General features: G+C 45.0%; 1 protein-coding gene across 1 annotated transcript in view; it reads right to left on the bottom strand.

Moving 5' to 3' along the window:
- Positions 1-4,505: 4,505 nt before the first annotated feature.
- Positions 4,506-23,970, bottom strand: part of LOC115457777 (vang-like protein 2) — a 42,107-nt gene continuing 22,642 nt past the window's right edge. Inside the window, exons 6-8 of the mRNA XM_030187367.1 lie at positions 10,479-10,614; positions 8,729-8,960; positions 4,506-6,485 (exon numbers count right to left, since the gene is read on the bottom strand). Coding sequence (XP_030043227.1) covers positions 6,225-6,485; positions 8,729-8,960; positions 10,479-10,614 — 629 coding nt within the window. The 3' untranslated portion in view covers positions 4,506-6,224. The remainder of the gene's footprint in view (positions 6,486-8,728; positions 8,961-10,478; positions 10,615-23,970) is intronic.

Raw genomic sequence — 23,970 nt, forward strand, 5'->3', positions numbered from 1 at the left:
AAAGAGAGAGAGAAAGACTAGAGAATACAGAAAAGAAAAAAAAGCCTAAGACTGGTAGACTCAACAGGTATAAATAAAAGACTAAACTCCACAGGTAGGGACATGAAAACTGTGCAAAGAACAGCTGGTCTCATAATTTTCAGACCTTTGCAACATAGACGGTCAGTAGCCCAACTGTTTGGGGAGGCTAAAGGGGGCGGAGCTTACCTCCATACGCTCCGTGGCAGCGACGTCAATGAAGAAAAAGACTACAGGCTCGCCGCCAGCTTCTCCCTTCTCTCTGCACACAGTGTCCCGCCTTCTGCGGTGATGCATTTCCTGTTTCCGCGAGAGCGGGACACTGTGTGCAGAGAGAAGGGAGAAGCTGGCGGCGAGCCTGTAGTCTTTTTCTTCATTGACGTCGCTGCCACGGAAATAAAAGATGAAAATGCGCGGGGCGGGAGGGTGGGCTGCACCACAAGCGGAAGTCGACGATTGGGCTGGGGAGGCTTAGCCTCCCCAAGCCTCTTATACGGGGCGCCTATGCTTTGCAACATTTTTAGGCCTTTCTCCATCATGTTGTCCTGCTGGAATTGTTTTTCTTTCGGCAATTCCTGTATATGTGTGCCTTAGGAAACCTGCAGTGGTCACTCTGGATCAAGCTTAGATTGGAACCAGCCCACCCTTTCCAAAAGTGACAAGACTGGGGTGGGTGAGACCTTTCCCCAGCCCCTCATCCCACACCCTGACAATGAGAAACTTCACAGAGAACATGGCAATTCTGCCAACTCCTACTTTCTCACTGTTTGTATTTATGCTATCAATTAATTAATTGATTAATTAAACACGGGCCACAGTGTTTCAGTTACCTTTTCATGGCTCCTAACCAATCAGGTGAACAAGCATGGATCAGATATGCAAAAAGAAAACGCCTTCAAAATTTCAAGCCTAGAAATATGTTGTTTTGGGGTTATCTGGCTCCAAGCTTTAAGGTTTCATCTGGCTTTTTCAAACTCCACCCCAACGGGTCCTGTAGATTCATTCTTTAAATCAGGGGTTTTCAACCCAGTCCTTGGAGCACACCCAGACAGTTGGGGTTTTGAGGATAGTCCTTTGAATTCAGGGAAATCATGAAAACCCTAACTGGCAGGGTGTGCCCCCAAGGACTGGATTGAAATCCTTTGCTTTTAAATAAAAAACAACCAGATGGTCCAGAGTTCACTGGGAATGGGAATTTACAAGGCAGAATGAACTTAAGCTCAAGCACAACATTTGTGGAGAATTATTTATTTATGGTTCAAAAGAATGATAACTACACCTCCAAAGGACAAAGTATCTTTCAAGACACAACGAAAACCAAAACCAGTGGGGTGTGGAAAAAAAAAACGTGCTAGAAAACAGTAAACTAATAATTTCCACTTGCCGAAAATGACTAAATCGGGTTACTGAATATGAATCGAGCAGCACACAGCAGGAAGGGAAAAAAGGCCTCAAAAAGCTCCCAGATACACAACATCTACCGCAGCCAGTGGCATAGCTACGTGGGGCCTGGGCCCCTGTAGATTTGGCCCTGGACCCCACTGCTGATTACCCTTTCGACCCCCCCACCTGCCGTCAACCCGCCGTCGCCTACCTTTGCTGGCGGGGGGCCCCAACCCCCACCAGCCGAGGTCCTCTTCTTCCAGGGCAAGGCTTCGTTCAGTTTCTGAGTCTGACGTCCTGAAGAACGAAGCCTTGCGCCGGAAGAAGAGGACCTCGGCTGGTGGGGATTGGGGTCCCCCGCCAGCAAAGGTAGGCGACGGCGGCGGTGTGAAGGTCAAGAGGTTCGTCGGCAGGGGAGGGGGAGGGTCAAAGTTGTTGGTGGTGGTGGGGTCGGCAATGGTGGGGGGGCTAAAATGTGCCCCCTCACCTCGGGCTCTGGACCCCCCCCCCTCCCGCCAAAGTCTGGCTACGCCCCTGACCGGAGCTAACCAGATCCCTAAGATCTTCCCTTCATCATCGGCCAAAAAAACCTTCAATTTGTGGTTGACTTCCTGCTGCACTTATTATTATGTACGTTCCTATTTAATTTTTTATATATTTTTCATTCATTATTTTTTCTGCGTGTGCATAATACGCTTAGTGCAAGTACAGACACTTATCTTAGAAGTCGGTACTATCTTCCATTTGACATCCGGTGGAGCACTGTGGCGTTGAGCTGTGGCTGTCCCAACAGTAACCCTGTCACCAAGACCCTGAAGCAGCAGCGCGAAATGCTGACCACTGTCGGCTTGGGGCAAGAGGGTGAAGACAGCACGGCACGCGCTGCGATTGATGGAAGATAGTACCGACTTCTAAAATAAGTGTCTGTACTCGCATTAAGCATATTATGCACACGCAGAAAAAAATAATAAATGAAAAATATATAAAAAATTAAATAGGGACGTACATAATAATAAGTGCAGCAGGAAGTCGACCACAAATTGAAGGGTTTTTTGGCCGATGATGAAGGGAAGATCTTAGGGATCTGGTTAGCTCCGGTAGATCTTGTCTATCTTAGGAGCTGTTTGAGGCCTTTTTTCCTTCCTGCTGTGTGCTGCTCGATTCATATTTAGTAAGAGCAGCATAGTTTGTACATTACCTGATTTAGTCGTTTTCGGCAAGTGGAAATTATTAGTTTACTCTTTCAAGACACAAAGAGTGAAAAAATATGGTATGTGGAGAACAACCCATTATGGGGACTAGTACAGGAAGGTGGTTCCATAGCTTCAATACAGGCTGTAACAGTCCAGGCTGGATTCCTGGCCAGAAAAGAATGGAAGGAATTCACCAGAGGCAAAATGAAGGAAGTGTTCGGGGCACACGAACAGAAGGATCTTCAAGGCAAATGAGCCAAGGGGTAGGCATGGAGTGGGAGCATCTTCATAGCCTAGGGGACTGTGAAAAGAAGCTAAGGGTAACAGAGAGGGAAACAAGGCAATTGGGACAAATATAAAAGAAGAGGTTAAGGGGTAAAGACAAGATTGCCCCCTCTCAGAACGACAAAGGAAAAGTGGGGCAGGCTCAGCTTGTTCCTTATGACACGGGGTCCCCAAACCCAATCCTTGAGTGTCAAATGCAGGTCCGATTTCCAGAATGTCAGCAATAAATATGTATGAGGCATGAGCTGAATGCCGTGGAAGCAGCACATGCAAATACATCTTGTGCATAGTCACTGTGGAAATCCTGAATAAACTGGCTTGAGGCCCTTGGGGACTGGAATCAGGGACCCCTGCCTTATAATATGGAGCTTGCTGGCCAACCCTGGAAAGAGAGCATCATTCCTGACTATACTGCTCATTCTTATCTCCCCCCTCCCCCCACAATTCCTACAACTGTAAACCTCTTGTAAACAGAATGAAATGTTAAAAAATTACAAATATAAAAAGAAAACCACAGTTTTGACATTAAGGGCAACAAATAAACATTTCTTGTTTTTCTTATATATATGAAACAGTTTTTCTTAAGAGTTCAGTGCCTTAAAAAAGGATGATACGAAATCACAGTGATGTTAGAGATGGCAGTAAGATCACTCCGCAAGTACCCCAAAAGCACTGTCATTGTTACACAGAAAGAATGTACCCCAAAAGTGCGACTGCCACTAGAAAATCCTTGTGAATTACTGAGGTATTTAATAACAGAAACTATTCCATTTGCTGAGAAGATGGTAGCTGGGTACCTGGTGATGACATCATAGTTGTCCAAGGATAGAGCGAGACTATGACATCATCTTTAGGAGACAACCTGGGAAGAGAGTTCTCTTGCTGCCCTTCGAAACACAAATATGACTATCCTTCTGTATATAAAACAGGCTGTCTGCTAATTACTTGGTAACTCCCATGTCATCTGGGAGATGAGGCAGTGGAAGAAGGGGGATATCAAGGACAAGTCAACCCCGTTTGCCCCACTGTGTGTAGTTCTAGCTCCGTAAGAAAATAAAAAATATATAAGCTCACACATCCAACAGGACATCACCCCTTAGGTCCACGGAGCTGACTGGTCACTGTACAGATAATCATGGAAAGCTCCTTTGCAACATAGCACGTGTACTTTTGAAACTTGCTTTGGTGGGGAACAGGGACAGGAATATAGCTTGTTGTAACTGAAATTTATTATTAAAGGGTGGGCTGTATCAAGAGGCATCTGTAAGAGCCATGTGGGGTGATGTCACCAATTTTAATGCTGCAAATATAAAAACAATCAGCAGAAGCTTCAGAGCTGCACTAGATAGGTTGCAAATATTGAAAAAAAAAAGGTCTCCCTAGTGGTATAAAGTGGGGTAAAGATGAGCAGCTTGTTTACCAGTAGAAGGGGGCACCTGAATGGGCAAAGGGACTATGACAGGGGTAGCCACACACAGAATTCACACCATGGAAATTGACTCCATTATGAGATTACTCTTCTCTGAATCCCCCCCCCCCCCCCTGAAAAAAAAAAAGCACTACAGCCAGCTGCTGGAAACCTTAAAATATATTTCCACCAACCTTGGGCTGATGATACGGCAAGAATGAACAAAGATGGTCACCCTTTCTCCCCCACACCCACCCAGAATACCTCTGTTGCTCAGCTTCCAATAGTTTGGCACACTCCGAGGCTTGTCAGTAAGTACCACTGCTCTAACAATGCCCCCCCCCCCCCCCCGGATACCACAACCCCTTGTGTGCAAATAACACAATGTATCAGTGTGTATGTGTGTGTCTGTGTCAAAGTATACACACATATATACAGTAATATCTGTGTACCTAGATGGATTTTCAAAAACTCAGGGCCTGATATTCCAAAGGGTTTAACTCCTGCCTGGTTAAATTATGCCGAGAGGGGATATTCAACAGCATGTAACTCCGCAGTGCTATTAAACACCTCCTCTGACCACCGCAGGGCTGTCCGGCCAGTGCCAGGGCAGAACCGGGATTTATCCGGTCAGCAGTGATATTCGGTCTGCTAACTAAGCGCATAAAGTTAGTTCAGCTAATCCAGATTTTCAATGTCAACACCAAGACACGGCTCAGCACTGAATATCCGGATTTAATTCAGTCCACGGCTGCCAGCCGCTTAAAACCACCAATTGCAGCGAGACGAATATTGGGCCCATACATTTTCCTTGTATCTCAAGAACAAGGAATTTTTAGGATGGCCAGATTTTCTCCTCCGTGTCAGAAACTCCTCTTTCTCAGCTTTCCAAACCCCTTTTCAGGTCTGTAAGGTCTATTTCAGGTGAGGTTGTAACAGTGCAGAGCGGTACAGAGACATATGACACTCCCAAGGCCTAGGGTGGTACATTCCACGTCCCAGTCCCACATTCTGAAAACAGCAGGTCACAAGGGCCAGAAAGCCCTTGTCCTGTTATGTACAAACACGAGACAGTCTTAAAAACAAAAACCAAGAACAAAACAATGAGAACAGTCCAAATGCCAGGCCAGTCATTTAGTGGTCACAAAATCACTGCAACACCCATGATTTGCGACACTCACTTCGGTGACCACATTTGGGGCAGCTGTCTTTCTTCAAATGCCCTCTCTCATATGTGCGTGTGTTAAAGAAAAACAAAAACAAAAAACAAATCCAAGACCAACTTCTGATTCCAGGAGTCCTTCCGAGTCCAAGCGCAGGAACAAGAGGCCAATTGAGAGCCCCAGCACCACTACTTGAAGGAAATGAACCCTGTTATTAGAAAAGCCAAAAAAGGCTAGCCCTTGATATCCAGCTCTGTGTTTGACCCCTGCAGCAGCAGGCGTTGACCTCGAGACCCTCAGAGATGAGATGACTAGAGGACAACTCTGAAAGAATGTTAAAAATGTCTAGGGCGAAATTCTCATACAAAAGAATAGAGGAAGTCACATCTCAACTCAGGAGTAAGACAGAGAGAAGGTAACACAAAGAAGAGACAGACAAAGAAAGAAAGAAAGAGGGAGAGAGAAGTTGGGAAGGAAGGGGACGGCAGTCTACATGCATTTGTATTACCAATTATCAAGGAGAAAGAAGCTTAAAAATCCTGCAAATAACTTCACAGGACTTGGGAAATGTGACTGTTTCCCTGAAAGGAAAAACACTGATGCTTTCTCCCAGAGGTGCTGGGGGAAAGGTGAACAGGGACAGACAACACAAGTGAAACATCAGAGAATGAGAAAGAATGGAAAACGGACACAGGCGGAGGTTTGTACGCAGAGCCTTGGTCTGTCTCAAGACACACACTGTTCGATATCCTCCCACTACAGGAGTCCCACACTTCACACTGAGGTCTCAGACTGCAGCCTCATGACAAACTTGTGAGATTTGGGGTCCACAAACTCCTCCGAGAGCTTGAAGAAAGGAATCTTCTTGGTGCTGACAACTAAGCTGAAGTCATGACGCTTGAGGACAAAAACAACACCGTCCTTCAAGCCATTGGTCACGGGCTCTTCACTGACCAGTGTCCACTGTTTGGCCAGCCAGCGGTCTTTGTGATACTGGATGGTGGGTCCGGGGCTCAAATATCTTTCAAGAAAGGCCTGAAAAAGGAGAAAGGTGGAGAGAGAAGAGAGAAGGCAGTTAGTTACATGAGGAAACAAAATGGCTGCAAGGCACCTGTTGATGGATGAAAGCTGCAACATGATTGGCTGATGAGACATCTTCATAGCATCATAAACATAGTAACATAGTAAATGACGGTAGAAAAAGACCGGCACGGTCCATCCAGTCTGCCCAACAAGACAAACTCATATGTGCTACTTTTTGTGTATATCTTACCTTGATTTGTAACTGTCATTTTCAGGGCACAGACCTTATAAGTCTGCCCAGCACTATCCCCGCCACCCAACCACCAGCCCCGCCTCCCAACCACCAGCCCCGCCTCCCAATCTTGGCTAAGCTCCTGAGGATCCATGAGGACCATGAGGAAGATCACTTCCAATGCACCTTCATGGGGTCAGAAGTGTTTTACCTACACTAATTGGCTGTCTGAAAAACATCCTCCCTTAATGAGGAGAAAATCTACATTGGGGGAGGAAAGTTATGCTCATTGACAGCATTTTCAAATGATTTTTCAGAAAAGGATTGCCTGTAAGAAAATCAGGCACAAGAGATTACATATACTTTCTACCCTGGCAAGTTTCAAAACAAAAATGAGAACATATTTTCAATGTGAAAACCGGGGAACAAACTGAAGGTAAGACGTTTGCACTGTCTGTGTTTTGATAAAAAATTGAAAAATTGTCCCATGATACCACAGAGGAAGGAACATTACCCAGGCTCAGACATCAAAGAAAGCTTCTGATCCCATAATACAAACGCCCTAAGGTGGGCTGTGAACATGGACAACAGATTTAATGTTATGAGGTAAGGTAAGGTATCGCCAGTAACGACATCGCTCATTTCCATTTATTTTTTTTCTGTTGACTTTAGCAGTGTGATCAGGATTCCACAATCAATTATAAAACACATTTTTATCTGGAAAATAAATTTTAATGTCACTGAAAGATACCTGCTTCCCAGCCATAAGACCAAATTCTGTCCTCCATTAGAATGAAAGTCACCTCTCAATCTTCTGAATAATATTTCTGCAATCTGACTGGTGAAATAAGCATATGCTAATTATCTATACTGCACTGTTTCAGACCTCATAATCCCCATTATTGGAAGGAGCCCATCAGAAAGTGTTTTCTAAGAGCCCTGGAGGGGACCCGGGAGAACTGGAGAGTTGGGGAGTCCAGTAGGAGATGAGGGAGAAATGGAAAGTCTGCGTCGGTCATATTATGACGAGGAATTGTTCAGTTCCTCTGAAGCTGAAAAAAGTAGCCTTGAAGGGAGCTGTGAATAGTTGGCCGAGGATAATTACCTGTTCTTTGAACGCACCTTGGGCTCTGAAACCTAAGAGCCGAGGTAAGGGCAAGGTTTTAGTAGCCACCAAAGCAGGCTCACACTGGGCAGACTTATACGGTCTGTGCCAGAGCCGGTGGTGGGAGACGGGGCTGGTGCTGGGCAGACTTATAAGGTCTGTGCCAGAGCCGGTGGTTGGGAGGCGGGGCTGGTGGTTGGGAGGCGGGGATAGTGCTGGGCAGACTTATACGGTCTGTGCCAGAGCCGGAGATGGGAGGCGGGGATAGTGCTGGGCAGACTTATATGGTCTGTGCCAGAGCCGGTGGTTGGGAGGCGGGGCTGGTGTTTGGGAGGCGGGGATAGTGCTGGGCAGACTTATACGGTCTGTGCCCTGAAGAGCACAGGTACAAATCAAAGTAGGGTATACACAAAAAGTAGGACATATGAGTTGTCTTGTTGGGCAGACTGGATGGACCGTGCAGGTCTTTTTCTGCCGTCATCTACTATGTTACTATCAGATGAACCATTTACCTCCTCTTTGTACACCCCCTTTGCTAACAATCCTAGTTCCCTCAGTAGCTCAATTATTAGTATTGGATCCCTTCAATTGTGGCAGACTTGAGCTATAATTTTGCAATTAAATTATTACTTGGTTGTTTTCTTAACTGGAAAATTATTTATTTTTTCTTTTCTTTACATTTATCTGTCTGTACAAGTAATTTACTTGTTATTTTTGAAAAGTGTGTAATTAAAAAAAAAAAAAGAAAACAAAGAAATCAAGCCCCTGAACATCGCTCTTCTACTTGCAGAGACTCACTCTAGCAGCAGCGCAGGCAACATCCCTCCCCCCCATCCCCCACTTCAAACTTGTTATCCTGAGCGAATTAGACCCACAACGAACTCAACCCATGCTCAGATAAGCGACCCAGGAATCTACCTTGGGGGTCATGTCGTGGGTGATGCAGAACTCCAGATGTTGCAAAATACTTTCCATGGTGTGGTATGGCTGCTGCTTAGTGGTTCTTAGGTACTTCTGCATCGCCCTGGCCATGGAGGCAAAGATGGCCTGTGCCGCTTCCCGAGGGTCCATGATCTCCCGTGGGTTTTTCTGGTCCTCTTCCTGCAGTCGTTTGATGTGTGTGAAGGCCTCCTCCACAGCTACCACCAACCTGACGTGAGATAAAGAGACCCAAAATAACAGCCAGATATCAGGGACAAAACGATTACTGCAAGGTCACAACAAATTAATAATGCATTGTCTGACTTCTCCAGGAAACCACAACTTGAGAGGAGGGCCTTTTGGTCCCCAGACCTCAGTTGGCCATCTTCAAATCTAGGCTAAAGGCCCACCTTTTTGATGCTGCTTTTAACTCCTAACCCTTACTCACTTGTTAAGTACCCGTATTTTATCATTCTCACCTTTGTTATTCCCTCATCTCTTATTTGCCCTGTTTGTCTGTCCTAATTAGATTGTAAGCTCTGTCGAGCAGGGACTGTCTCTTCATGTTCAAGTGTACAGCGTTGCGTATGTCTAGTGCTGCTATAGAAATGATAAGTAGTAGTAGTTGGTCACCCTAGGAGGGACCTTTTTCCAAATGTAAATGTACTGTTAAGTTTGGGGGTAAAACTTGTGTTTGTAGATCCAATTAATTTGACGAATTCTGTTATCAATAGAAATCAAACAAAATAAAACATGGAAAAGAAAATAAGATGATACCTTTTTTATTGGACATAACTTAATACATTTCTTGATTAGCTTTCGAAGGTTGCCCTTCTTCGTCAGATCGGAAATAAGCAAATGTGCTAGCTGACAGTGTATATAAGTGAAAACATTCAAGCATTACTATGACAGTCTGACAGGGTGGGAGGATGGGGGTGGGTAGGAGGTATGCATGGGGACATCAAAGCATATCATTGATATTCTAACAGGATGGGTGTGGATAGGTGAGGGGTGGGGTGATCAACAGAGACATACAGCTTTATGGTTTATAATGGGCTAGGAACTCCAGGTCCTTGTTAAGTCCTTTCTGTTGGGTGTTAAACTTAACAAGGATCTGGGGTTCCCATGGACCCTGCATAAGCCCAGCATCCTGTTTCCAACAGTGGCCAATTCAGGTCACAAATACCTAGCAAGATCTTAAATACAAAACATTTTATGCTGCTTATCCCAGAAATAAGCAGTGGATTTCCCCCAAGTCAATTTAATAATGGTCTATGGACTTTTCCTTTAGGAAGCCGTCCAGACCTTTTTAAAACCCTGCTAAGCTAATCTGGCTACAAATTCCAGAGTTTAATTACTCGTTGAGTGAAGAAACATTTTCTCCGATTGGCATTAAATGTATTGTAAAGTAGATGTGCTGCAATTTATAGTTATCTAGATGGCCTATTTCCTTTCATGTAACCTTAGCAGGAAGCCAAGTGGTTTCACTAAAACGAACATGTCAAGCTGGTTTTACTGGTAAAGTTTCCAAAACATCAAGCAGCTACATCAGGTTATCTGCAAGCTACAACAAAGTTTTATAACATTTCAAATAAACATTATTTTATTAAGTATTGCTGTATGTGATCTTTCCAGCTGCATTCAGCTGTTCACCAACATCTTGGCTCCATGTAACAGTCAAAGCTCTATACGGTCTGGTTACCATTAAACCCCCACCCCTCTTTTAAATAACCCCGTCCAGACATACCTAGCCTTGCGCTTCCGGATCCGCCTCTCATGCTCCGCCTCCTCATAGTAATACTCGTTGTGGCTGTTGTCTCTCCGGCGAGCAGCAGCGGCAATGACAGCCCGGGACTGTCCAGTGGAATTATTGGTGGAGTTTTCTGTGTGAGGAGCACAGAGGGGGAGTAAGAAGTCCTGGATGGGAAAGGAAGCCCCATCTCACCTGTGCCCCAGTCCTTATCAGATGATTAGGGGTTGGGAGGGGGGGAAGTAAGACCCTCCCATCCACTAAGCAGCTTTTGTGCCCTGTTACCAATCAGAGCTGGAGCAGGGTGTGGCCCTCATTGTGACTACAAATGCATCTCAATAGAGGAAAGGGGTCAGTCCCCAGGGTCCACAGACACCAGCTCTGTGGGTGCTTATTATCCCCAATATTGAACAACCCTCTGCACTGTGTCCAGGTAGGATAATGTGTGTCAAATTTAGCACCTCTAGTCATTTTGAAAAGTTAACTCCTATGCCAGTATCATGGGAAGTCCATACTCTACTCCGCTCGCCCCTAGTTCAGAGGTTGCCAGAGTCACATATAAAAGAGATGCCTGTTCCCCTCAAGACCACTGTTCTGACACAGTGCTTGAACACATTACTGGGAGCTTGTAGACTATGCTGTGCTTCCCCCCTTCTTTCTCCCGTCCCCCTGGCCCTCACCATTCGCTGTGCAACCCTGGGTGAGTTTCTTAACCTCCCCTGTGATCTCACAAACACATTGCACACTCTTTTGAAAAGGCGATCAGAGACCCCCAGTGCATACATCTCTCTGATATGCATTTCATTTTTGGCTATCTTAGAAACCCTGAGCAGTTAATCTCTCCTGCATATTCATAAGTACATAAGCACCGCCATACTGGGAAAAGACCAAGGGTCCATCAAGCCCAGCATTCTGTCTCCGACAGCGGCCAATCCAGGCTTCAAGAACCCGGCAACCCCCCTCCCCCCCCCCAGGAATCTGTCCAAACCCCCTTTAAATTCCGTAAGGCCAGCTGCTGTCACTACATTCTCCGGCAACGATATTCCAAAAAACAGAGCTCCTTTAACTCGTGAACTGGAGGTGGCCAACCCTGGCCCACAGGAATCTATGTGTGAATTTATTTATTGGGATTTGTTAACTTCCTTTATGAAAAGATTCATTCAAGCAAATGCACAAAGTAGATCGCTCACTGCTCCACAATTTTCCTCAGGGTAGAAGCCAAACTCGAGAGGCGTAAAAGTGAAACTGCACAGACCGGAGTGTTCAAGCTTCCCTGGGCTCGCTGATCTCATCTCATGGTTTCAATATCACCCAGCTTTATCTCTCCACACCAGACATCACTGCGGAAACCCAGGCCAAAGTATCGGCCTGCTTATCCGACATTGCTGCCTGGATGTCCAACCGCCACCTGAAACTGAACATGGCCAAGACCGAGCTTATTATCTTCCCACCCAAACCCACTTCTCCTCTCCCTCCACTCTCTATCTCAGTTGATAACACCCTCATCCTGCCCGTCTCATTTGCCCACAACCTCGGAGTCATCTTCGACTCCTCCCTCTCCTTCTCTGCCCATATCCAGCAGACAGCCAAGACCTGTCGCTTCTTTCTCTATAAGTACATAAGTACATAAGTAGTGCCATACTGGGAAAGACCAAAGGTCCATCTAGCCCAGCATCCTGTCACCGACAGTGGCCAATCCAGGTCAAGGGCACCTGGCACGCTTTCCCAAACGTAAAAACATTCCAGACAAGTTATACCTAAAAATGCGGAATTTTTCCAAGTCCATTTAATAGCGGTCTATGGACTTGTCCTTTAGGAATCTATCTAACCCCTTTTTAAACTCCGTCAAGCTAACCGCCCGTACCACGTTCTCCGGCAACGAATTCCAGAGTCTAATTACACGTTGGGTGAAGAAAAATTTTCTCCGATTCGTTTTAAATTTACCACACTGTAGCTTCAACTCATGCCCTCTAGTCCTAGTATTTTTGGATAGCGTGAACAGTCGCAAAATTTGCCCTTTCCTCTCTGAGCACACTACCCGAACTCTCATCCACTCATTACCTCTCGCCTTGACTACTGCAACCTACTCCTTACTGGCCTCCCACTTAACCATCTATCCCCTCTTCAATCCGTTCAGAACTCTGCTGCCCGTCTTATCTTCCGCCTAGACCGATATGCTCATATCACCCCTCTCCTCAAGTCACTTCACTGGCTTCCGATCAGGTACCGCATACAGTTCAAGCTTCTCCTACTAACCTACAAATGCACTCAATCTGCAGCCTCTCACTACCTCTCTACCCTCATCTCCCCTTACGCTCCTACCCGTAACCTCCGCTCACAGGACAAATCCCTCCTTTCAGTACGCTTCTCCACCACCACCAACTCCAGACTCAGCCCTTTCTGCCTCACCTCATCCTATGCTTGGAATAAACTCCCTGAGCCCATACGCCAGGCCCCCTCCCTGCCCATCTTCAAATCCTTGCTCAAAGCCCACCTCTTCAATGTCGCTTTCGGCACCTAACCATTGTACCACTATCCAGGAAATCTAGACTGCCTCAATCTTGATTGACTGCACTTTTTGTCCTTTAGATTGTAAGCTCCTTTGAGCTGGGACTGTCCTCGTTTGTTAATTCAACAGCGCTGCGCAACCCTGGTAGCGCTTTAGAAATGTTAAATAGTAGTAGTAGTAGTTCAAGCTGGCAAAATTATCTGAAAAAAACACCCCCATCATCTTAACATTTTGTCCTGTGCTTCTAGAAACGTGTCCATATCCCAGTATTTTTCTGCAATTCAGATGGACTCTCCCTCTCTTAATCTCCCCCAACAACCAGCCTCAGAGTCCGGTGCATTGGCGGGTGAAGAATGGAAGAGCCATGGGTAGCATCTGCAGAGCGGACCGCACATCTCAAAAGGTGGCTGATCCAAAAACACTTGTGAATTTGCTCATAAAGGAAGAAGCTTGCTCTCTTATGGCCAGGCAGATCCTGCTATGTGAAAAAGCAACGTACGCTGCAATTCATGCCTTGCAACACTAGGGGGAAGCAGAAGAACACAGGTCTTTGCTTCCACTGCTGTTAATAAGTTTTCAAAGTGCCAGAATTATACCCACTTTATCCCCAAGTGTATCTGTGGACCTGTAGTCTTAGCTTTCACCTAGAAACACTGGAACTGCAAGTGTTCAGAAGCAACAGGGTAAAAAAGCACCACACAAAGCTGGCTGGAAGCCTCTACTTTTAAACCAGCCCCCCCACAAGGGTAGCCAAGCACACTGGTAACAGCTGCCCACCCGTAAACCCCCTAAAAATACACTGTTATACACCGAGGGGCCCAATTCTGGTCCTCAAGAGCCATGGGCAGGTCTGGCTTTCAGGATATCCACAAGATATAGAAGTGGAAGAGTAGCCTAACGGTCAGAGCGGCGAGCTGAGAACAAGAGAAGTCGAGATTCAAATCCCACTGCGGCTTCCTGTGATCTTGGACAAGCCTCTTAACCCTCCATTGCTTCAGGTACAAACTTACAGTGACGTGAAGAAGTTTTTACCCCCCCACCCCCTCCTGATTTTCCCTATTATTGCATGTGTGTCACACTGAAAGGTTTCTGATCGTCAAACAAAATGTAATATTAGATAAAGGAGGAAACATGAGCAAACACATAACACAGTTTTTGAATTATTAAGTGAAGGAGTGGCCTAGTGGTTAGGGTGGTGGACTTTGGTCCTCGGGAACTGAGTTCGATTCCCACTTCAGGCACAGGCAGCTCCTTGTGACTCTGGGCAAGTCACTTAACCCTCCATTGCCCCATGTAAGCCGCATTGAGCCTGCCATGAGTGGGAAAGCGCGGGGTACAAATGTAACAAAAATAAAATAGATACTATTGGAGATTCTACATGGAATGTTGCTACTATTGGAGATTCTACATGGAATGTTGCTATTCCACTAGCAACATTCTATGTACAAGGCTGCGCAGGCTTCTGTTTCTGTGAGTCTGACGTGTCAGACTCACAGAAGCAGAAGCCTGCGCGGCCACATTGGTGATCTGCAAGGGCCGACTTCTACATGGAATAGCAACATTCCATGTAGAATCTCCAATAGTAGCAACAGTGGAGGAGTGGCCTATTGGTTAGGGTGGTGGACTTTGGTCCTCGGGAACTGAGTTTGATTCCCACTTCAGGCACAGGCAGCTCCTGGTGACTCTGGGCAAGTCACTTAACCCTCCATTGCCCCATGTAAGCCGCATTGAGCCTGCCATGAGTGGGAAAGCGCGGGGTACAAATGTAACTAAAATCAAATAGATACTATTGGAGATTCTACATGGAATGTTGCTACTATTGGAGATTCTACATGGAATGTTGCTATTCCACTAGCAACATTCCATGTAGAAGTCTGCGCGGCCTCATTGGTGATCTGCAAAGGCCGACTTCTACATGGAATGTTGCTACTATTGGAGATTCTACATGGAATGTTGCTATTCCACTAGCAACATTCCATGTAGAAGTCTGCGCGGCCTCATTGGTGATCTGCAAGGGCCGACTTCTACATGGAATGTTGCTACTATTGGAGATTCTACATGGAATGTTGCTACTATTGGAGATTCTACATGGAATGTTGCTATTCCACTAGCAACATTCCATGTAGAAGTCTGCGCGGCCTCATTGGTGATCTGCAAGGGCCGACTTCTACATGGAATGTTGCTACTATTGGAGATTCTACATGGAATGTTGCTATTCCACTAGCAACATTCCATGTAGAAGTCTGCGCGGCCTCATTGGTGATCTGCAAGGGCCGACTTCTACATGGAATGTTGCTACTATTGGAGATTCTACATGGAATGTTGCTACTATTGGAGATTCTACATGGAATGTTGCTATTCCACTAGCTGACACAAAAAAGTGAGGAGAATGGATGAGGATACCAACTGTTTTATATTTATTCACTTAAAAAATTATGTGTACATAACAGCGACCCGACACGGCCGTGTTTCGGCACAATGGCCTGCTTCAGGGGTCTTTATAACCTTGAATGATGTAGTTGAGAGTATATTCTCCAAGGAAATTAACAGGAAACAAATTTCTCTGGTCTCCTCTCTTCAAAATAATATATATGAGATGTATATATTTTGAAAAACGAGCATCTAAATACTCCTCTCTTGAGAGTTATCTGCAAATAAAGACCCCTGAAGCAGGCCATTGTGCCGAAACACGGCCGTGTCGGGTCGCTGTTATGTACACATAATTTTTTAAGTGAATAAATATAAAACAGTTGGTATCCTCATCCATTCTCCTCACTTTTTTGTGTCATCTTCACGGTTTCGTGAGGATTTTTTACCTCCCCTTTTGTCTTCACTGCTATTCCACTAGCAACATTCCATGTAGAAGGCTGCGCAGGCTTCTGTTTCTGTGAGTCTGACATCCTGCACGTACGTGCAGGACGTCAGACTCACAGTAGCAGAAGCCTGCGTGGCCACATTGGTGATGTGCAAGGGCCGACTTCTTCATGGAATTTTGCTAGTGGAATCTCCAATAGTAGCAACAGTGGAGTAGTGGCCTAGTGGTTCGGGTGGTGGACTTTGGTCCTGGGGAACTGAGTTCGAATCCCGGCACAGGCAGCTCCTTGTGACTCTGGGCAAGTCACTTAACCCTCCATTGTCCCATGTAAGCTGCATTGAGCCTGCCATGAGTGGGAAAGCGTGGGGTACAAATGTAACAAAAATAAAAAATAAATAAAATAAATTTATTTAAGGAACAAAGTTTTCCAACAACCATATGAAAAAGTAACTGCCACTAAACTTAACCAGTTACATCACCTTTAACAGAGATAATTACAACCAAATGCATCCTATAATTTAATATCAGTCATCCATATTGCTTTTAAGGAACCTTAGGCTACTCTTAGTTGCAGAACAGCTTGAATTCAGACACACTGGTAGGTTTTCATGCATGAAACTGCTCATTTCAGGTCCTGCCGCAGCATCTCTATTGAGTTCAAGTCAGGACTCTGACTAGGCCAGTGCAAAACTTTTAATTTAATTTCTCCTCAGCCATTCAGATCTGGAGTTGTGCTTTTATGTGCTGGATTACTGTGTTGTTAAACAACCCAATTACGCTTCAGCTTACCGACAGATGACTGGAAATTCTCCTTACAAATTTCCTGGCACAGTGTAGATTTATGGTCCCTTCAATAACGGCAAGAAGCAGCAAAACATCACCACACCACGTTTGACTGTTGGTTTGACGTTCTTACTGTGGAATGCTGTATTTGTTTTATGCCAGACAAAACGAGAAAACCTTCACGTTTGACTCATCTGTCCAAATACATACTCCCAAAATGCTTGGGAATCATCCAGATATGTTTTTGCAAAAGTGAGATGAGCCTCGATGCTCAATCCCATTTTTGTCCAGTCTCTTCCTTACTGTGGAGTCTGGGAACACTGAACTTAGCAAGAAAGGCCTGCAGTTTTGTTTTTTAATTTTCTTCTGCGATGTGTCGTAACTTCCACAATCAGTTGTCGCTGTGTCCTTGGGAAAAATTTGAAACGGCAAAAAGCAGCACCAGGAGCCTTCAAAATCAGGACAGAATTTCTTCAATCATACAGCTTGAACATCAAATTCTTTCTTGAATGACCCGACACGGGCCGTGTTTCGGCACACAGCGGCTGCGTCAGGGGTCTATATTGCACATAAATAACAATCCATATCGAACATGAAAAATATTCAAAAATGAAAATAGTAATCGAACAACATAAAAATAATAAGGTATGTTCGTAATTGAATCTTTTAGTGAAACCTATTGAAAATGAATAATAATGAAGTGAATATGCATATTAATTAAGGTAGAATACATTAAATATGCAAAGTGACCACAGTGGCGTTCCTAGGGGGGCTGAACCCGGGGCGGATCGCCGATGCGCACCCCTCCCCCCTGGTGAAGGGACACCCCCCCCACCCGCCCGGGTGCACACCGCTGGGGGGGGGGGGGGGTGCCGCGCACGCCTGTCCGTCATTCGTTCCATGCTCCCTCTGCCCCGGAACAGGAAGTAACCTGTTCCGGGGCAGAGGGAGCATGGAACGAACGACGGACAGGCGCGCGCAGCACCCCCCCCCCCCCCAGCAGCGTGCACCCGGGGCGGACCGCACCCACCGCCCCCCCCCCCCCCCCCCCCCCCCCCCAGGAACACCACTGAGTGACCATATTAAATGTGTAAATATGTAACATGTTTTAGGGTACTTTAAAGAATTCAAGTGTAATTGATTTGCTTGCTTTATTTTTTGTCTATTAGATTGTAAGATCTTTGAGCAGGGACTGTCTTTCTTCTATGTTTGTGCAGTGCTGCGTATGCCTTGTAGCGCTATAGAAATGCTAAATAGTAGTAGTAGTAGTAGTAGTCTCTTGTAACCAGAGCTAATATTGTGATGTCATAATGCCTCAGGCCACCAATAAGAGCCAACCTCATCAGTGATGTCACAATGGCTTGATTGTCCTATACTTGGCTCACTTTTCTTACATAGCTCTTTGAGCAGGGACTGTCTTTCTTCTGTGTTTGTGCAGCGCTGCGTACGCCTTGTAGCGCTATAGAAATGCTAAATAGTAGTAGTAGTAAAGTTGCTTACAAGTTATGTGAGGAAAGAATTGATGTTAAACTCTATGATTAAAGAAACCGTGTCCCTATTTTGAAGGCCTGCTGGTGCTTCTTTTCGCAGTTTGGACCCTCTCTGTGCTGCTCCTGGAAACATTTTGACAGTCCAGTCACACCTGGGAAGACTCTCCATAGTAACATAGTAAATGACAGCAGATAAAGACCTGTAGGGTCCATCCAGACTGTCCAACAAGACAAACTCGTAGCATAAGGTATGATGTGATACTACATATGCGTATGTGATCTTCATTTGTTCTTGCCACTGTTCCAAGACTTCTCCATTTGGAGATTGGAAACTCTCACTGTGGTTCAGTGGAGCCCCAGAGCATTAGGAATGGCTTTGTAACCCTTTCGAAATAGGACACAGAACCCAGGAATAAGAGAGACATTGTAATAAGCGTAATTTGTCTCATCTCAGATCTATGCAAAGAAATTATGATTATGGTAATAGAGATAATATTGTACCTATTCCTTGTTTTTAAATTAATGCCAGGTCACAGGTCTTCTTTTCTCCATCTATACGTCTTCCCTTGGTACTCTGATCTCATCCCATGGTTTTCAGTATCATCTTTAAGCTGACGACTCCTGGATCTACCTCTCCGCACCAGAAATCTCAGCAGGAATCCAGGTCAAAGTATCAGCCTGCCTGTCTGACATTGCTGCCTGGATGTCTCGCCACCATCTGAAACTAAACATGACCAAGATTGAACTTCTCATCTTTCCACCTACACCAACCTCTCCTCTTCCCCCATTCTCTATTTCTGTGGGTAACACTCTCATCCTTCCTGCCTCATCAGCTCGTAACCTTGGGGCCATCTTCGACTCCTCCTTCTCCTTCTCTGCATATATTCAACAGACTGCTAAAACCTGTCGTTTCTTTCTCTATATCACCAAAATTCGCCCTTTCCTTTCTGAGCACACTACCAGAACCCTCATCCACACTCTTATCACCTCTCGCTTAGACTATTGCAACTTGCTCCTCACAGGTCTCCCACTTAGCCATCTCTCTCCTCTTCAATCTGTTCAAAATTCTGCTGCACGACTAATATTCCGCCAGTGTCACTATGCTCATATTAGCCCTCTCCTCAAGTCACTTCACTGGCTTCCTATCCGTTCCCGCATACAGTTCAAACTCCTCTTATTGACCTATAAGTGCATTCACTCTGCAGCTCCTCAGTACCTCTCCACTCTCATCTCTCCCTACGTTCCTCCCCGGGAACTCCTTTCACTGGGTAAATCTCTCTTATCTGCACCCTTCTCCTCCACTGCTAACTCCAGACTCCGTTTCTTTTATCTTGCTGCCCCATATGCCTGGAATAGACTTCCTGAGCCGGTATGTCAAGCTCCATCGCTGACCGTCTTCAAATCTAAGCTAAAAGCCCACCTTTTTGATGCTACTTTTAACTCCTAACCCTTATTCACTCCTTATTTTATCATCCTCGCGTTAATATTCCCTTATCTCTTGTTTGTCCTGTTTGTCTGTCCTAATTAGATTGTAAGCTCTGTTGAGCAGGGACTGTCTCTTCATGTTCAAGTGTACAGCGCTGCGTACGTCTAGTAGATCTATAGAAATAAGTAGTAGTACTAGTCTTTGGGATTCCGGAATCTTGCTGCTCTTTGGGATTCCACACAGAATGTTGCTACAGTGGGATTCCAGAATCTTGCTACTCTTTGTCCTTTTCTCTTATTTGTCCTGTTTGTCTGTTCTAATTAGATTGTAAGCTCTGTTGAACAGGGACTGTCTCTTCATGTTCAAGTGTACAGCACTGCATACGTCTAGTAGATCTATAGAAATGATAAGCAGTAGTAGTAGTAGTCACTATGTAATAAGGTTGAGGTGATTAAGGACTGGATGGTCAGTACTCACCCAGGACTGGTCTTTTTTTTTTTTTCTACAGAAACGTGGCTCAGAGTGGAGAAAGATCCCCTAGTACTAGATTTGTGTTCTTTGGGTTACAAGATGATTCATAAACCACACTTTGACAGAAAACGAGGTGGTTAGTCTCTTTAGTGGATTCTCTCCAGATACCTGGACTAGAAATAATGGTTTGTGAAATATCGGACACATCCCTACAACACAAATTGGACAGCCTTTTGATTTATCATACTCCCTGTAGCTGGTCAGCCACCAGAAATTCTGTTTACAAATTTATGTCATTTTTTTAATAGTAAGATATGATTTTTGCTTAGTACTGAGTGAAATTAATTTATCTTTAGAGTCTCCGGTGGATTGTAGGATTCAGGATTTAAGGGAGTTTTGAGAGATGTGGGGTTTGAATATTTATAATGTGTCACAGTCAGATTTGATGGGACATCAGCTCGATTTAATGGCATTAACGGGAGGTTGCTCTGATGTCATAACTGTAGCCAACCCGGTCTGGAGCCCGATGATTTGGTCTGATCATTTCTTTGTTAGAATTCTCTCGGAACTGGAAGAATAATAAATTATCTTATAACCACTGTACGGAATAAAAAATACTTTGTCTCTAGGAGTAGGATTGATTTTGGTCAATTTTGGAGTTCGATGACTCCCAGTTTTGAGGAAGGGTTGCATCTGATAACTTGAGATGATACAGTGGAAACAGTAATTGATCAGTAAGACCCTTTCACAGAAAAATCCTGCTTCCCTCGGATTAATGCTCCCTGGTTTAACCCTGGTCTGTTGGTGTTTAAACAACTATGCTGTCATTTGGAACGCAATAGATTAAAATTCGAGATTTAACAGTTAGGATAGACTGGAAAAGAGCAGTAGGTGATTATAAAGCCAAAATACGGCAGGCTAAATTTGATTATTATTTTTTTTTTTTTTTAATTTGTACCCCGCGCTTTCCCACTCATGGCAGGCTCAATGCGGCTCATTAATTGACTCTGAAGGTCTAATACTAAGCAGTTATTCCAAACAGCAAATTCTCTATTGAAATAGGAATTAGTATTGGGTTTGCAACCGGATCCTGCATCAGTACCTACACCGGATGATTTTGCAAGTTATTTTCAATTAACTTCAGTTCCTGCAGTTATTGGACTCGGATTTGATAAATGTAGGGACTGTTTTCTCCACATCTTGCTGTCAGTTGGGTATCTGCCTGAGGGCTGCGTTAGTGACTGTTCCCCCGTTATTTATGGTGTGGCTATATACTGCGACTGTTGACCATCTGTTAGCTGGACTGTTCCCGCAAAGTTTGGGGGATACTTTGCTTAGACCAATTTTAAAGACCCCCCCCCCTTTAGATTCGGGACAAATGGGAAATTATCAACCCGTAGCAAATATTCCATTGTTTGCTAAGATCATGGAAGAATTAACCCTTATCCACACCCTTGTCACCTCTCGCTTGGACTATTGCAATTTACTTCTCACTGGTCTTCCGCTCAGCCATCTCTCTCCTCTCCAATCTGTCCAAAATTCTGCGGCACGACTTGTTTTCCGCCAGAATCGTTATACCCACACTAGCCCGCTCCTCAAGTCACTTTACCGGCTCCCTATCCGCTTCCGCATTGTTTAAACTTCTCGTACTGACCTTTAAATGCATCCACTCTGCAGCCCCCCCCCCCCCCCATTACCTCTCCACTCTCATCTCTCCCTACATCCCTCCCCGTGAACTCCGCTCACTGGACAAAATTCCTGTCGTCCCCCTTCTCCTCCACTGCTAACTCCAGGCTTCGCTCCTTTTCTCTCGCGGCACCTTATGCCTGGAATAAACTTCCTGGACCTATACGTCTAGCCCCATCTCTACCTATTTTCAAATCTATGCTGAAAACCCACCTTTTCACTGCTGCTTTTTAGCTCCTAGCCACTCGTCAATTGCCCTCCCCTTGTCCCTTCCTTCCTTCTCCCCCATTACTTCCCTCACCCGTAACTGTCTTGTCTGTCTGTATTATTTAGATTGTAAGCTCTTTTGAGCAGGGACTGTCTCTCTGTGTCAGGTGTTCAGCGCTGTGTGCATCTGGTAGCGCTATACAAATGCTAATAATAATAATAATTAGTGGCCAGGCAGTTGGAAGATTAGTTGATTGAATTTGATCTGCTCCTGAGAACCCGATCAGGTTTTAGGCAACATTTTAGTACTGAAACATTATTGTTCTCTGCTAGATCAAGTCAGACTTCTAATGTCTCGAGGTCACCAAATCATTTTATTGCAATTCGATTTATGTTCAGCATTTGACTTACTGGATCATTCTATGTTATTATTTATTTACAGTATTGATATCCCACAATTTCCCACCCATGGGTAGGCCCAATGTGGCTTACAACAGTCTACATAAACACACAGCAAGTCAGGGTATTTTATTAGGTATTATGGGTAATTTTGGCCTAGCAGGGGAAGTGATACAATGATTTGAGGGATTTGTTTTTTTTAAGGAGGATGTATAAGGCTCATAAGGGACAACAAAAGGCAAGGCCCTGAAACGCCTCTGTAGAGGTTCCCCTCTCTCCCCAATACTTTTTTAATGTCTTAATTACAACTCTAGGGAGGTTTCTGATATCTCTAAAGAGAGCATGTATTTATATGCAGATGACATAACGATTTTACTCTCTCTATCCATATCAGTTGATGACTGTGTGGGTGAAACAGTCGGTCATTTTAGGCTGATGGAACAATGGGCCTCTTGATATAAATTAAAATTGAATACTAATAAAACAAAGATCCTATGTTTCCCTCAAAGTCAATCTTTGAAGACTTTGAGTACTTAATTTCTCTTAGAGATGTCTTTGAAGGTATTAGGGATATAAAAAGTCAGATACAATTAAACATGAAAGTTTTTATCAGGCTGAGACAGCTGCAATGTATAAAAACCGTGATGAGTCAGGCCCATTTCAAATATTGGTTCAAGCACTGGCTAACCGTTTCAGCTCGATTACTGTACAGTGATACCTCGGTTTTCGTTGATAATCCGTCCGATAACAATCAACGAAAACAGAGGCAATTATTTCCATACTAGTAAAAAAAGGCCCATTTCTGTAAGAAATGAAACGGGCACTAGCAAGGTTATATTCAAATGTTGATTGTTGTTAGCCAAACAGTTTAGTGAGAATTTGTAGAATCCTCCGCCGCTCCCTGCCACTTTCTCAGTGAGCTTCCCTACTCCTCCCCCTGCCTGCCCGTTACCTGTGCTGTGCTTCTGCCGGTCGCTGAGTTGTGTACGGAGGGAGAGCGGGCGTGCGGTCTCCGACAGTCCGCTGAAGCCTTTCTTCTAGCTCAGCGGGGAAGGGCTGCCAAAATGCTCATCCTGCTCTCTGGGTCTCCGTTTAGTAGCGCGCAAAGCTCTGACAGTTTGGGTGCGGGACAGCTGAGGGGCGCACGCTGTATATCTGTTCACTGACAGCTTTTTTCTCCTTCACACCCACCTCCTCCTCCTCCTCCGCCGCTCCCTGCAACTTGCTCCGCGAGTTTCCCTACTCCTCCCTGCTGTGCTGTGCTTCAGCCGGTCGCTGAGTTGTGGATGGAGGGAGAGCGGGTGGGCAGTCTCCGACAGTGCGCTGAAGCCAGTCCTCCGTTTTGTAGTGCGTGCAGCTCTGACAGGGAGCTGATGGGCGCGAGGCTGGTTTTTTTTGCTGTGTGTTTGATGCCAGATTTGCGCATGGCAGTGTGTGTGTGTGTGGGGGGGGGGGGGAATCAGCTGTGAGTGACGTCAGCCTGGCTACGGATCCTAGCTCAGCAACGCCGAAGGAGCCACGGACACAGGCAAGACATCAGAACATTGGTGGTGAGAATTATTATATAGGATGAATCAATGTAATTCCAATTAATTAGTTTTAGACACCTCAAAATACATACCAAAAAACACATTTTATAGAGAATAAATATAGTCCCATGATGGAGCTAAAGGGAAAGGGTTAACTTATTAGCAAGGGAAACA

The sequence above is a fragment of the Microcaecilia unicolor genome, chromosome 14, assembly GCF_901765095.1.
Source record: "Microcaecilia unicolor chromosome 14, aMicUni1.1, whole genome shotgun sequence".
Taxonomy (NCBI): domain Eukaryota; kingdom Metazoa; phylum Chordata; class Amphibia; order Gymnophiona; family Siphonopidae; genus Microcaecilia; species Microcaecilia unicolor.